Genomic DNA, 13,896 nt, shown 5'->3' on the forward strand with positions numbered 1-13,896 from the left:
ACGTGGACAGGTCCCAGAGTGACTCCAGTAAGGATGCTCAATCCTGCACTCACCGTAAGCATCGAAGCTCACTTGCTGGGCTGGTTACTGCTACGTTCTCTCCAAGCTCAGGAAGTGTGTTCCTGCTGATATCAAGAGGGAATCAATATACACAGAAGTTCGTAACAAACTGATCTTGTTTACAGCACAAATGAGGCTTGCCTGGCAAAACTGAGGTGATGTTGTCCTTCCTTCTCAAAGCAGTGCCAGCGTTGAACCACTGAGGTATGATTTGTTACCACACTTCGTACATGGCAGAGCACGGGGGAAGCACAGTGTACCTCCCCAATAAAGGAGTCATACATTCAGTTTGGGAAGTGACAATTTATTCTTAGGATAGAAGAGGTACATCCATTGCAACACAAAATATCAGCATTCAGGAGTACCCCATCCTCCACCCAGGAAAGAAAAGCTTGCAGGAAGAAAGACATCCCCAGCAAAGTGAGATCCACCAGCAGCAACAAGAGCACCCCAACGGGTTCCCTGCCATGTCCCACATTCCTGAGATAACCAAAAGGACAAGAGTCTCCCCAGTGAGGAACAAATAACGTGGGGCTGACATTTGAGTGCACCACAGGCACTGAGGTGTCAAACACACTTGCAGGATCTTCAAAAGTCCATTTATTCTTACTTGCGTGCTCAGCAATTCTGGGGTTGGTACCTCGGGAGCCAACTTGGGCAACAGAATATTATGGAAATAATTCCAACCCCACCGAGTGATGAACCATACGCAAGAGCAGGAGGTATCCAGAAGGAACCTGCCACCCTCAAAGCCCACAGCTACCTCTGCAGGGCCTGGATTTGGGGAAGCTTTTGGGAAAAGGTGTGGCTCCCTAAAGCAGCAATTCCCAGAGAAGCGCTGGGGTGGTCTGGGGAGTGATGTACACCTCTCATAATTCAAAAGGTGGAGAATGCAAGACCCATTCTCCACCTTTACACAGGAAAGCCCCAGGATACAGCCCTCACCAGGGAAGGAAACGATGCTTATCAGAGAAAATGGTGGGATTTGGGTATCAGCATGGAGGAAGGGGAGGATAAGGAGCTTCCTGTGACCCAATGCAACAACTGAAGGATTGGAGGGGAAAGTCCACTCTCACTACCTGGTGAACAATGCAGGTAAGGCAGTGACCTGCCCTGTGGTGCTCTGTGCCTGGCTGGCAGTGGGGCTGTGTGCTACGCGATGGTCTGGCGGCTGAACAGCTCCAGGGTGAGGGCGCTGAGGAAGGCAGGGATGCTGTCCTGGTGCAGCAGGTGCAGCTCGATGAGCTCCCGGATGGTCCGTGAGAACTCGTTTTCCAGAAGTTGCATTTTTCCACCAGAGGAGCTGGAAGCCTGAGGGGAAAGCAGAAAAGGCCCATTAATACAGCAAGGGTTTAATTTGTCTCCTGCGACACAGGGGAGAGCCAGCACTGCTGCTCCGAAGCCTCCTTCAATGCAGATCCGCCTGTAATCAAGGAAATGTTATCTGCTGCAGAGCAGGTGCTCGGCACACGCTTTAATTGATCTGTTATTGAGTTCTGTGCTTCCAAAGTCCCCATACAGGACCCCCTGTGCTCACCTCCCCTGATAACAAGCAGCACAGCGGGGAGAAGAGTGGTCTGATGGCCATGGGAACTGCATGGGGTGCTGCCAGACTGGGGTGACCACAGTAGTGTCACCATAATCAGGACCCAGGGCTCAGCAGCTACACCCAGGAGCTCTGTCTCCATGCAAACAGCCACTCCTGAAGCCCTACACATCTGGAGGAGGAAGCAGACCCACTCCCAGCTGACACAACTCCCCTGGCAGCCATCCATCCTGCAGCCCCCCAGTGCTTCTGGGTGATGAAATCACAGCCCAGCAGCTCACAGCCAACAGCTCCAGAGGAATTATTCCAGAGACGCTCAGATGAAAATGAGGAAACTCAACATGTGGGAAGACATTACAAATCTCCTGCAACATACTAAACAAGCAAGCAGGAAAAAAATAGAGCAAGTGAAGTAAGGAGCGCTCGAAGCCTCTCCTGCCTCCAGGGGCATGAAAGCTGCTTGTTTATTAATAAACAGCAAAAACCATCACAGTGCAAATGCTAATTTCCCCCCCTTGCCATTTCCCTCTTCAAAACGCTGCTGCTCCTAATTGTTCTGCAGCTCTGCTCCCTCTCACTGAGCAGCAGCACCCAAAAATGGGATGCCAAAACCAGAGCCACGTGGAAAGGAAACATGGCTTTACCTGCCAGGGGAGAAAGGAAGCGATAATCACCCAGAGCCTCAGGGAACTGCTTGTTTCTGATCTCATGTTTTCAGCAGCCTGGACACATTTGATTATGAACTTTTCGTGTATTTGTCAGTTCTGATTGCAAAGAGCACCAGGTACCAACAATGCCCCTGTCAACCCTGAGCCAGGGAGGGAATCTAAACGAGGTTTTGGCACAGAAAAGTAAATTAGCTTTTGTTCAAGCCTCCTCCACTTCAGCTTGGTTGTTATTCAGAAGCTCCAAGAGGTGCTGGGTGCCTTATCCTACTGCTGTACCCCAGCTGCAGGCTGCACGGGTCGCTGCATCACAGTCAAGGCTCAGCTGGCCAGGACGTGCAAGAAACGTGCACCTGCAGCCCATGGAGAACCAGAGGCAGGATGAGAGGCTGGAGCTGCCCCGTGGGCACAGACAGAAGCAGCAGGAGGAAGGTCCTGGCACAAGGAATGCATTGCTTGCACCTCCAAAGTCAAGAATGAATGGGCTTCACTAAAATGGGAATTCCATCTCTGCAGGAAATACACACTCTGCCTCCCTCACAGATTTAAAGCACTCTTTGGGCACAAAATTAATTTCCTAAGAATTTACAAGCAAATCCATTAATTGGTTTACCAGTTTAATTAATTAAAGCAAGTTCCTTAAGAAATCCAGCATCCAGAGCCAGGCCATTTGCCTGTGTTTTATGGTCGCAGAGTAACATAAATGTTTTAAATTTCCCTTTTACTTTGAGCTCGCTGGTGTCGCAAGCGAAGGCTCCATTTGAATAATTCCTTTTTCTTTTTATGAGATTAATGGACATTTCTCTCCACTATTCTTCATAACCGAAGTTTCCTCCTCCTCCAGCAGAGGCAGAAGAATAATGAGCAGAGAAAGTTTCACAAGCAAATACGTGCTTTCTGTTCCTCCCCACTGCACTCAATGGGGCTGCTCCCTCCTGGGAAACCCTCTTGGCACTGCTTTCCCCCAGCAGCACTCCCAAACATGGGGGAAAAAAGGACAACAAAAAGCATCCAAAAAATCCAAAAGCACTGAAAAAAAAAATCAGACATCTTATCCAGGTTCCTTATGATCTCTCCAGTAAGAGGAAGAAGACGAGAAGGCAGCCGCTTGGAAAAAAGGCAATTCCTTCTCTGCCGGGAGATGTTTACACGCTGACTTTGAGGATGGATGCACTTGCAGTTCAGTTCATTCCATCTCACAGTGCATTTAACAACAAAAAAAAAAATTAGAAACTTGGTTTTGTTTTTACTTTTTCTTTTTTTCCCTGTGAGTGTTTTAAAACGGCTGTTGTTGCTACCGTTCTTATTATTTGTTTTTATTGCTTTTTTTCCTCTTTGCTCATAATGTAGAATGGACTGGGACACGTAGGCAGACTTGCTGCAGGAGTGTCCATGCAGCACGTGCTTTAGAAATAAAGTGCTTATAGGCACTTTCCCATTAGTTCACAGGGTTTCTTTGCACCCTTCCTGGGCCAGCAGCAGGCAGGGGAGTGAGTGGGGATCTGGGGCAAGGGAAGGGATGCACAGTGGTGTGGAGACAGTGTGTATAGGACACTGGAGGAGATGCTGTGCTCAGCGACTGCTGCAGGTGTTTCATGCTGAAAAATAACGCCAAAACCTCCAGTGGTACAGAGCTGGGAGGGTCCTTCTGTCCTTCTCTTTACAGTGCACTGACAGGACTCTGCCCCCCCACAACTTCCATGATTATTAATATTAAAAATACCTACATCTCAATCCTCACAGCAAACCTGGGGCCACAACTGCTGCCACCACCAGCCACAGTTGTCACATCCACGTGGTGCTGTCACTATTTCCCCCTTGTGAGGTATCCTTGAAATTCAAAGCCCAAGTGCAGCCCAAGGCCTCCCAAGCCCACCTAGGTAGGAAACGCTCTGCTGAGGAACATGAACAAACGGGAAGCAGATGAGATAAACCACACCACACACAAGCCCAGCTCTGACTGCTCCAAACCCAACACTATCAACACATCTCACCCAGAGCTGCGTGCTGCTGCTTTTAATGGGAAGTGTGAAAGAAAAAGCTTTTAGAGGTGCACTGAATACATGGGGTCAAAGGGAGAGCCAAGCTGGAGAGTAAACTATCCTTCCCCATGCAGAGGAGAGGTAGACACAAGCACTTTGGGGACCATCAGCACACCATCCCCACTCAGCTGAGCACTCCAGCAAAGGGCAGTGCTGACCTAGAGATGCACACAGCCCAGGATGCTGAAGCACTGCGAGAGCAATGTCTCACAGGTACTCAGCATATAAACCTGCATTGTTTCTGTCTAATACACGAGGAAAAAAAAAATCTGCCTGGCTCACTAAACTACTGAGATTCTGGTCTATGTTATGTTTTATTCAGATCTCAAATACTTGCAAAAGGGAGACTCCAGCTTTTGCTAAGCTCCATTGCCAGCTCAGCCTGATTTAAGGCCTACTGGGACCTCTTCTAGAAAAGCAGTGGAAATCAATCTGCCCCGTGCTGCTGCTCACTTGGCTCTGCCAGTAGGGGATGCAGCTCCTGCCATAGATCTGAAGGGTGACTTCAGATTTCTCTTCGCAGATTGCTTCATAGAGCAATCAGATCAGGGCAGATTTCATTACGTTGTAGAACAAGAAGACAGGTCTATTTACCACATGGTGACATCAACTTGCAATAGCTGCTCCTGGCTCTGCTTGGAGAAAAAAGCTGTTAGTATAAGTGTTCTTCCAGGAGAATCAAGATCAGCCTCTGCCTTCCAGAAGGAAGCAGCATACATCTCCCCTTTAACCCTGGAAATTGGTAGATTATTCAAGGCTGTATGGTTTAGATATACATATAAAAGTCTCTCAAATAACCACCAGCATGGTAGAAAAACAAATCCTTCTCTCCAGAAGGGGACCAGGCAATGCAGAAGGTGCTGAGAGGCAGCAGACACTCCTGCAGCTGGCAGGGCATGTAGCAGTGCATGGATGGAGGAGCCTCCCTTAATGTGCATGGACTTAAGGTGCACATTGCTTCTGACCACACTGGTTTCCCTAAAGCAGATCTTTATCCTCACGCTGCTATTGCACAGAAACATCCCCTGCATAGTTGGAATAACACAAGTATAGTTACGTATAGTTGGAAATAGATAGAGGGCATCTAAGGAAAAGACTCACCAACTCTGAGGCCTTCAGTCAAGATAGATGCTTGCTGATGCTGAGGCTCACCACAAAAAGTCCAGAGCAGAGCAACCCCCAGAAAGAGATGCTACCTTAATGGTGGTCAGCCCTTAAATGGGATCTGGTAGAGATGCAGTCAAGCTCCACCCCTTTCTGGGAACCCAGCTGAATTACCCTCACCTGTGCTCCCACTGCTGACTCAGCACTTGCTGGTGCCAGGCACAGCTCAGCCCAGTTCCAACACCTTCTCAGAGTCAGGCAGGACTGAATCCAAGATTTTAGTAGGGCAGCCAGAGGGACTTTCTGCCCCTTGGCACAGCCACAAACCTTTGCTTTGCAGATGCTGCTTGGCCATGCTCTATAGCAGACGTTCCTTTTCACATTTGAGATGTATTAGGGGTCAAAATGAGCAAGTGAATCATTGCCCGGTGACATTTACCCAGCGCATGTATTGTGGAGGATCTATCTCATCTGTTATGCTCCTTCCATAAATCACTTTCTATGCTGTGTCCCTGCGCACAACCGTTCTGAATACACAAGGGAAACAGCCCTGTGTGTGTGCCAAGGTGCAGCACAGCTTCACATCCACACAGAGCTTCTCTGTGTGCCCGTAAAGGGTTATGCCATGGCTACAACCTCCCCTCACTGCCCCAGTTTCAGGCCATTTCCCTTGGCCTCATGGTGCTCCCTGTCCTTCCTTGAAGCCTCCCCACCACATCGAGTCCTTGTACAGCTACAATCACTCCGAACCTCCTCTTTACAGAGGACTCTTACCCAAAAGAGCCCCTCCATCAGCACAAGACCTCAAGGCCCTGCTGCACCAACCAACCATCTCTGGAAATCTCAGTGATGCCACAGCCACGTGTGCTGCAGCCTCTGCCATTAAGTGCATGGGGCACTGCGGCTCACGTTAACCTGCGTGTAAACCCTGTCACAGCCCAACAAACACACTTGAAAACATCTTTTAAGAAGCCGCCTGCTCTGACCTTTAAACAAGAAAATCTTTTTGTTTCTGGCTCTTGCTTTGGATACTGAGATTTTTCTAAATGTCAAAGGCCGCTTTGCCCACACGCAGCAGCTGAGCTCCCCAGGTTAAGGACAGCACAGCAGAAGCGATACATGGACACACTGACAAAGCCCACTTGGTCGCTTTGGTTTGGTGCTGGGAAGCCCACAGAGCACCCAGCCAACAAACTGCAGCACCCAGCAGATACCAGCATCAATTCCTGCTGCTGATGGATGTCCAGCATTTGCTTTCAGGCAATCAGCAGCAAGGTGGAAAGTGCTACTTTCTAATGCAGACTGATATAAATAGGCATCGTTGCCTATGCAGAGTTAGTGTTTGCTCTGCAGTGTGCAATGGGCAGAAAAACAAAGAGAAAGTGTTTGTGTGCATGTGCGTGCACACCCATGTGGAAAGTGCCTGCTGAAGTTATAGCAATCCAAACATGAGGCTTTGGGATCTGTGTAATTGCTCTAACTTGGCTCTCTCGGGTGATGATATCATTATCAAAATCCCCCAATTGAATTACTCCTTGCCTATCAATCTTTCCTAAGTATCACGCACCGTTCAAATACCAGGTCCCCAGGTAGCCACTAAATCACTTTAATTAGAGGCTGTTCATTTAAAATTAGAGAAATATTAAAAAACAACAACAACATCAACAACAAAAAACAAACTGTACCACAAGATGTGCTTACGCCCTGAAATATTTATGAGGTTTTTTAGCAAACTGGTTACTGGTTTCCTTCTCCCTTTTCTGGGCAGGCTTCTGCTGGCCTTATAGGTTACCATCCCAGTGCAGCTGTGGCAGGATGCTCAGCTCTGCTTCAACCTGGCCATCCACCTTTTACAAATGACTGTTCCTCATTCGCTGTAAAGTTTTTCCCCCCCAACATTCTCTTTGAAACCCAAAAGAGGAAGAGCACTTCCTTTTAATAACTGCTTCTTGCAAAGACCTCTGACCTCCGTGCCACCATCTCGCTGGATAAAGTGAATTTATGAGGCAGGGACGGATGGATGCCTGTAAAGGGCCTTCCAGGAAATGTAATGAAAAAGCTGCTTTTAGCTGCTGAGCAAAGGAAAGCAAGCACCTGGCAATGCCAAGAAGAAAATTGAAAGCTGGGGTGGGATAAGCAAGAAACAGCCCTGCATGTGCTGAGATTTATTGCAAACATTTCCTTTCTCTTTCTTATTATTCAACACTGAGATGAACCACAACCCTACAGTGTCTTCTCAGTATAGGAGGTCAGCTCATACACTTCCATCTTAATCAGACACACAACCCAGGCACTGCATGCATCGGTGACAGCAGCGATGGGCTCCGGGCTGTTGCACCAACTCTACTCCAAAGTATTGCAGAGCGAGAGCTTCTCCCTACAGCTCCCTACGTCTCCTCTGCAGCTGGTGTGAAATGATGTTGAAAAAAGCCGAGCCGTGTGCTGAGCTCCTGCCCTGCTCTCAATAGGGAAGAACGGCTGCTGTTCATCCCGGCGGATGGCGCTACGTGGTTTCTCCTATGGGTTAACGCCCTTTAAACTGTCAAATGTGATGCCATAAAAACAAGATCAAAGACTCTGAAATCAGGGAAATGCTTTTTTTTTCATTCGTACTATTACTATTTTATATCTGAATATTCCTATGGAGCTTTTCATCCTGAAAGATGGGCCTTTGAACTGCTATGATTTCACCTATCACGGAGGAGCAACCCCCAGGGGTAAAATGTGACAGCTATTATCAGGGTGCATTAATGTTACTCAACAGTTCAGGACAGACAGAGACAAATACATCCAATTTAAATCACAGGTTTGGAGAACTGCAGCTCAGTGTGGATTAATACCCCTGCATTTTCCAAAAGTGCTTTGAGAGTTTTAAAGGACGAGCATTGAAACCAAAACTCCCTGCCTCATCTGTAGGATGCACTCAGCCTCCCGCCATTGTGAATCGAACCTGTTAGAGAGGGAAGGGGGAGCAGAAATGATTCACCAGTAGTGTCTGCTCCTGCAGGTTCTGATGGGCATTGCCACACCAGCTATCAGGTAGGGTCACCCTGCAGAGATTCGCTGAAGCGATAGCTAGAAATGGTTTGGCTGAATGTGAGACTGGTGAGAGTAAATCACAGATGACTGTTCACATCACAGAGAAAGGAAAATTGCATGGGATGTCCGCTAATATAGACACAGGGTATGACAGAGCTTGAGATCCTAAAAGCCTCATGACTGTCACATACCATTCGCAGCCACATACAGGGTATTGATAAGCATCAACCACAAAGAAATGCAGATGAGGGCCTACAGAACTTCTCTAATGCCATCCTAGAAAAAAATCAAATGATGACATTAAGCCTGTAAAGCCAACACCTCATGAAAAGGCTCAGGATCTTTATACACTGGTGTCTTTCTTTTATGTAGGGGGAAGACGTGCTGATCTCCTGGCAAAGGTAGAGTATCTCTGACCTTCAGAAGAAGCAGCCAAATGCATGTTATTGCAACTGCTGTCACAGTTGAGTGCCATGGAGCTGGAGCACTCTGGCACCAGGGCTGCAGCTTCCAGCCATCTGTGAGGTGACCACATTGGACTGGTCAAGCTGCAGAGTGAGTAGCTAACAAGCATTAACAACATCTAGCCCATGTGTTCTGTCTAGTAAAATGCCAACCCGTCTGGCTGTAACATTAGCGACTCCACAGAAGCCATATGCAGGATAGACATAAATTAGGAAGAGAAAAATCTCCTGCTACTTTCTTTGAAATGACTCTGCAGTTGCAGCCCGCAATGCTGGGACTGGGTGTTATTCGCAGCCCTGTCATCCACAGGCACTGCCTGACCCAGCAGCTTGGTGCAAAGGGAAAAGGAGGCGCAGCTTAAACCGCGTCCTACAGCTCTCTCCCAGGAGAGCCAGGAGAAAACAACTTGAGGGAGAAATCAGGGACTGGAAAATAAGCCCCATGCACAGGAATTCATCTTTTGAAAGGGGAACTCATCTCACTAACTCAGATTCTTCTCCATCTCCCTTGCCTGGAGGAGAGCTGGAGCAATGGCAAAGAACTGAGAACATAGGCATCCTGCAACATGTGAAGGAAGCACCTATGGGAGAAACAGAGTAAAACCATCCATGTGGGCTTTAAGCCTGGCTCCCAAAGTGGGGACAGATTCCACTTGTTGTGAACTGCAGCTGTGAGCATGAGATCTGTATGAGAACATCAGCAGCAGAGTTTGCAAAATCTTGCACTGATGAGGGACAGCTGGAAGCACAGTGAATTCTGATGGCAACTTCTTGTCAGCTGCCTGGTTGCCTGGGAGACAGGCATCTGCTCCCCGGAGCACATTGCCACTCGCCAACGGGCAGAGCTTGCAATACAGCAAGCACTGGTGTGTGATCCATCCCCATCTCTTGGCATCCTTTTGGAAGTCTTCTCACAAGCAGGTTGGGTGGAAGGCTGAAGAACATGAAGATCCTACAACAGGTTCAAGAGACCGTAAGGGACAGACTTGCTGTCAACCAGGCAATTAGACTGCAGATCTGTGGCTATAGGATGGGACAGTATATGGAGCATGCCCATTCCTGGCTCATTGAGTTTGCAAGGCTTATGAAGGAAGGAGTAACAGATGGACCTGATGGCAGATTGCAGCTGAAGATCTTAGCATGTTTATTCATTACCCTCTTCTAGTTCTTGTTATAGTCTGGCACCCAGGGCTAAAATGCAGGATGAAACCCTGCACCAAGGAAACTGGCTGCAGGCATTAGTCACCCATGCATGGAGCCAACACGGTGATACAGTCTGCACCACAGGGACTGAACACAGCTCAGCTCGGAGCAGGGACTGGTCAGTAATTGCTCTTTCCTACCGGCCTGAGTGAGTCACTCATAATTATGAGTTGCCAAAGTGGAATTGAAACATTGGCTTTGAAAAGAACACAGGTTGCTGCTGTAACACCAATAACCAGATTCCACAGTCTTAGTGTGCGTCAAGAAAGATGCTTTCAGTTCTCTTGCTTTTTGCTGGCTCTCAATTTCTTTGTTTTTCTTCCTTTGGAATCACTGTCATCAGCACTGCTGTCAACAGGACTGAAGTGGACAAGGGCTGTCAGTACCCAGAAAGTATACAGGGAAAGTTGGTTCTGTCCTAACATACAACACTTCTCCTGTGTCTTCAAGACTGAGCTTTAAGCCTCATTAACCCACTGCGGGGAGCCACGTTTCTCAGACTGCATCCGTAGAGACAAGTCAAGATTTACAGAAAGGAAGATGATGATATTACTTCAAAAATGTCACCACTTTTATCTCAGTTTTGTGACTCTGAGTGCACGTTGCTGGTGGTACCAGTGGCTGCTCTGGTGGAGTGGCTCAACCCAACCGGTGGTCCACGGGCAGGAGAAGGCAATGTCTGACACAGTAAGGACAGCCATCAGCCGGGCTGTGCAGGCTGAGTATATTTTGCTTTCAGTGGGGCTGTAATGAGAAACCTGGAGTCCTCTCTCAAGCAGACAGCACTGATCCCTCCATGAGGGGAAGTCCACAGCTGAAGGTACAGAAGTTACAGCTAAAGAGCGAAGAAGGAAGCAGGAAGACTTCAGTACTCAGTGAGAAAGGGAAAGAAATTCCACCATATCCCTTGAGGAGACGCTCAGACCTCTGGGCTACGATGCATTTGCTGAGAGCACCTGCTGCAGCTGCCTGTGCTGTCATTTGGCACTAAACTCCTGAAGAACACGGCAAGACAGTGCTGCTGGTTCTCATGTCTGGATGAGCACGCTGCTCTTCCCATGGGGAAAAGGAGAGGTTTCCTAGTTAGTGAGAGCACCATGTTCGAGCAGCCTTGGAGGAATGTGCCTCAGGCCCCAGCCCTCTGCACGACACACATCTGACTGATGTCTCTTCCTGCTGATGCTCTCCTGCTGACGGGCTGCCATCCACCAGGCAGCTCCTCTCGCTGGAGGTGCAGGGGGGAAGAGATTTATGCAGACACCATGTATGCAATTATGAAAACAGAAGACAAGACACCCGGATATCACACAAATTGATGCATTTTTGCTGGCAGGCTTTTTGCATGAGCCAGTAACAGCTGTCAAGCTCCAGCCTCTCTCATCTGAGCTCTGCTAGCACTTCAGCATCCCTCCATCTCCTTTAAGAGGGCTTTCTTCCCTTCCCTCGTGCAGCTTGCTCCAGATGCCACAGCAAAGCTGGCAGTAGTATGGGATGCAAAGGGAAGACAGCGCGATTGGTTTTCATAGCAGCATTAAAATGTAATGTTCACTTCTTTAGGCAAGATCCAGCTAATTAGCAATGACCTCGAGGCAACCAAGCTGCTCAACCAGCAATCTCTCCTACTCTCGAGCTCTTTAAAATTTGCCCTTTCCCTGTGCCAAGCCTTTCGTCAATCCTGCCTAAAGCCCAGCAGCGAGCTGCAAACACACACACAAACACACAGAGAGTCCGCTGCCTTCTGGAAACGGGTGGCAGTGAGGAGTCGCACTGCAAAGGTGACACAGCCCTTTGGGCTTCTGTACACACGTCCCCCATTCTGCGCAGTGCTGAGGAAGGAAAGGACATGTCTGCATGGCTCCTGCCATAGCAGCTCCTGCAGTGACCTCTGCAGATGGGCAGCCTGCTGCTCCGCGCACCCTCCTGCTTTCCGTCACTCCACGCCTATGTTTGCTTTTATAAATGGATTTAACCTTTCTAAAATTAACAGCAGAAGAGAACTTACTTTGGCAGAAGATCAGCTTTGGAAAGATGGAGAAATGCAACATTTTCCAAACATTAGAAAACCGCAGACTTAGAGCTCTGCGTTACTCTCTCCAGCACGTGCTGTTTTCTCTCATTATTCTGAGTGTTAATACATTAATAGATTTTCTCCTGACGAACGGCTGTACGAGACTCTCTTTCTAGGAACACATATGGTTCCTTCTTGCCACAATATTGGAAAAGAGAGACAAAATATTTAAGCAGTGACACCAATAAAAGATTTTATCTCCCCTCACCCCGATGTAAATAACTAACGCTGGAGCCAACCCCAGGCTCTAAACGCTTCTTATCTTTCAGAAAGTCCTTAATCAAATCTGAACGCGTTGGCTGAGGCCCATTGGAAATAATGGGGCTGTCTGTGGTTATGAGGCCATCTGATATCTGCTAACCCTGCAGGATGCTCCGTGGCTGGGAGGAACACGGCAGTGGGGTACATTACACAGGGCTTGCAATGCAAGGCACGAGGCTGCACAGGCTGCCTCCCCCAGCAGGCAGAGGCAGAGCCAGGCTGCAGCACACAGCGAGCGCAGGCACAGCTCTTCTCCCCCAACATCTGCAAAGTCCAAGAGCTGCTCTGAATCGAGGCAGTTCTTGGGGGACTCCAAATGCTGCTTTCCCAGCTGTCCACACTCAGGCTGCTGATGGACATCGGAATTACCAGCAGACAGCCCAGAATACATGCTGACAAAGTCCAATTCAGGCTTGCCTCGGTCAGCTGCCAGAGCATGAATTCCTTAAAAGATCCATTTCTCCCTCCTTTTCTTCCATGCCATGTCATTACTTCTTTCTCTCTGCCACAGTAATCCTAGCTGCCCAGTGGCACCACCTCAGACCAACAGCAGTTCTCACTTAGAGCTGCTCGTAGTGCAGCCCATCAGCCCTGTTACCTCCAGAGTGACACAGCCCTACTGCAAGCTAAACCGTGACACGTAAAACCCTTTTTCCACTCCAAGAAGAGAGACCTGCAAGGGGAGGACCTGCAGGTTTATACTCCAGAAAACATTTATCACTACAGAACTGCAACACGGTGTGAAAATAAAAGCTCTCCAAACCTGCTTTCACGCACTCCCCAGCGTGCCCAGAGGTGTTCCTGCTGTGATACAGCTAACAATGCTCTCGAGAATGTTTTCACAAAGAAAAACCACAAACAAAACAGCAAAGGAGTGAGTAAGCATCTCCTCAAGTGCCTCAAACACAGGCTGTCTGTGTTCTAACCCCAGCAGAGGAATGGTGCTGGTAGTATTTGGGTGATACGGGAGGCCACAGGAAAAGATGTCAGCAACTAGAATGGGTTGCACAAGGAGGCTGGGGATGCCCCATCCCTGCAGGCATTCAAGGCCAGGCTGGATGTGGCTCTGGGCAGCCTGGGCTGGTGGTTGGTGACCCTGCACACAGCAGGGGGGTTGAAACTGGATGCACGCGGAAAGCAAAAGATACAGACAGAAAAACAAGGGGATGAGTTTCCTTAGAGGTTTCACAGTCAAAGGTATTTAAATGAAATCATTTAAAACCAGAAAGAATCTCACAAAGTGCTTCCAAGTGTCACATTCCACTTGCTTGTTTTCAGCTTCGTCTGAAAAGAGCCTCTGAGGGCACCCAGGTGCCTGGGCTGCTGCTCCCTCCTTCCTCACGTGCTCTCCATCGAGTTACACACCAAGCTCATAAAACAAGCAAGTCTTACAATAAGGACAATCAGAAACTTCACCCAGGCGTTCCCTGTCACGTATCTGAAG

General features: G+C 48.5%; 1 protein-coding gene across 1 annotated transcript in view; it reads right to left on the minus strand.

Annotated features, from left to right (window-relative positions):
* Nucleotides 1-343: 343 nt before the first annotated feature.
* Nucleotides 344-13,896, minus strand: part of MAD1L1 (mitotic arrest deficient 1 like 1) — a 307,430-nt gene continuing 293,877 nt past the window's right edge. Inside the window, exon 18 of the mRNA XM_015876929.2 lies at nucleotides 344-1,371. Within this exon, the coding sequence (XP_015732415.1) occupies nucleotides 1,213-1,371 (159 nt within the window). The 3' untranslated portion in view covers nucleotides 344-1,212. The remainder of the gene's footprint in view (nucleotides 1,372-13,896) is intronic.

This window comes from Coturnix japonica, chromosome 14 (assembly GCF_001577835.2).
Source record: "Coturnix japonica isolate 7356 chromosome 14, Coturnix japonica 2.1, whole genome shotgun sequence".
Taxonomy (NCBI): Eukaryota; Metazoa; Chordata; class Aves; order Galliformes; family Phasianidae; genus Coturnix; species Coturnix japonica.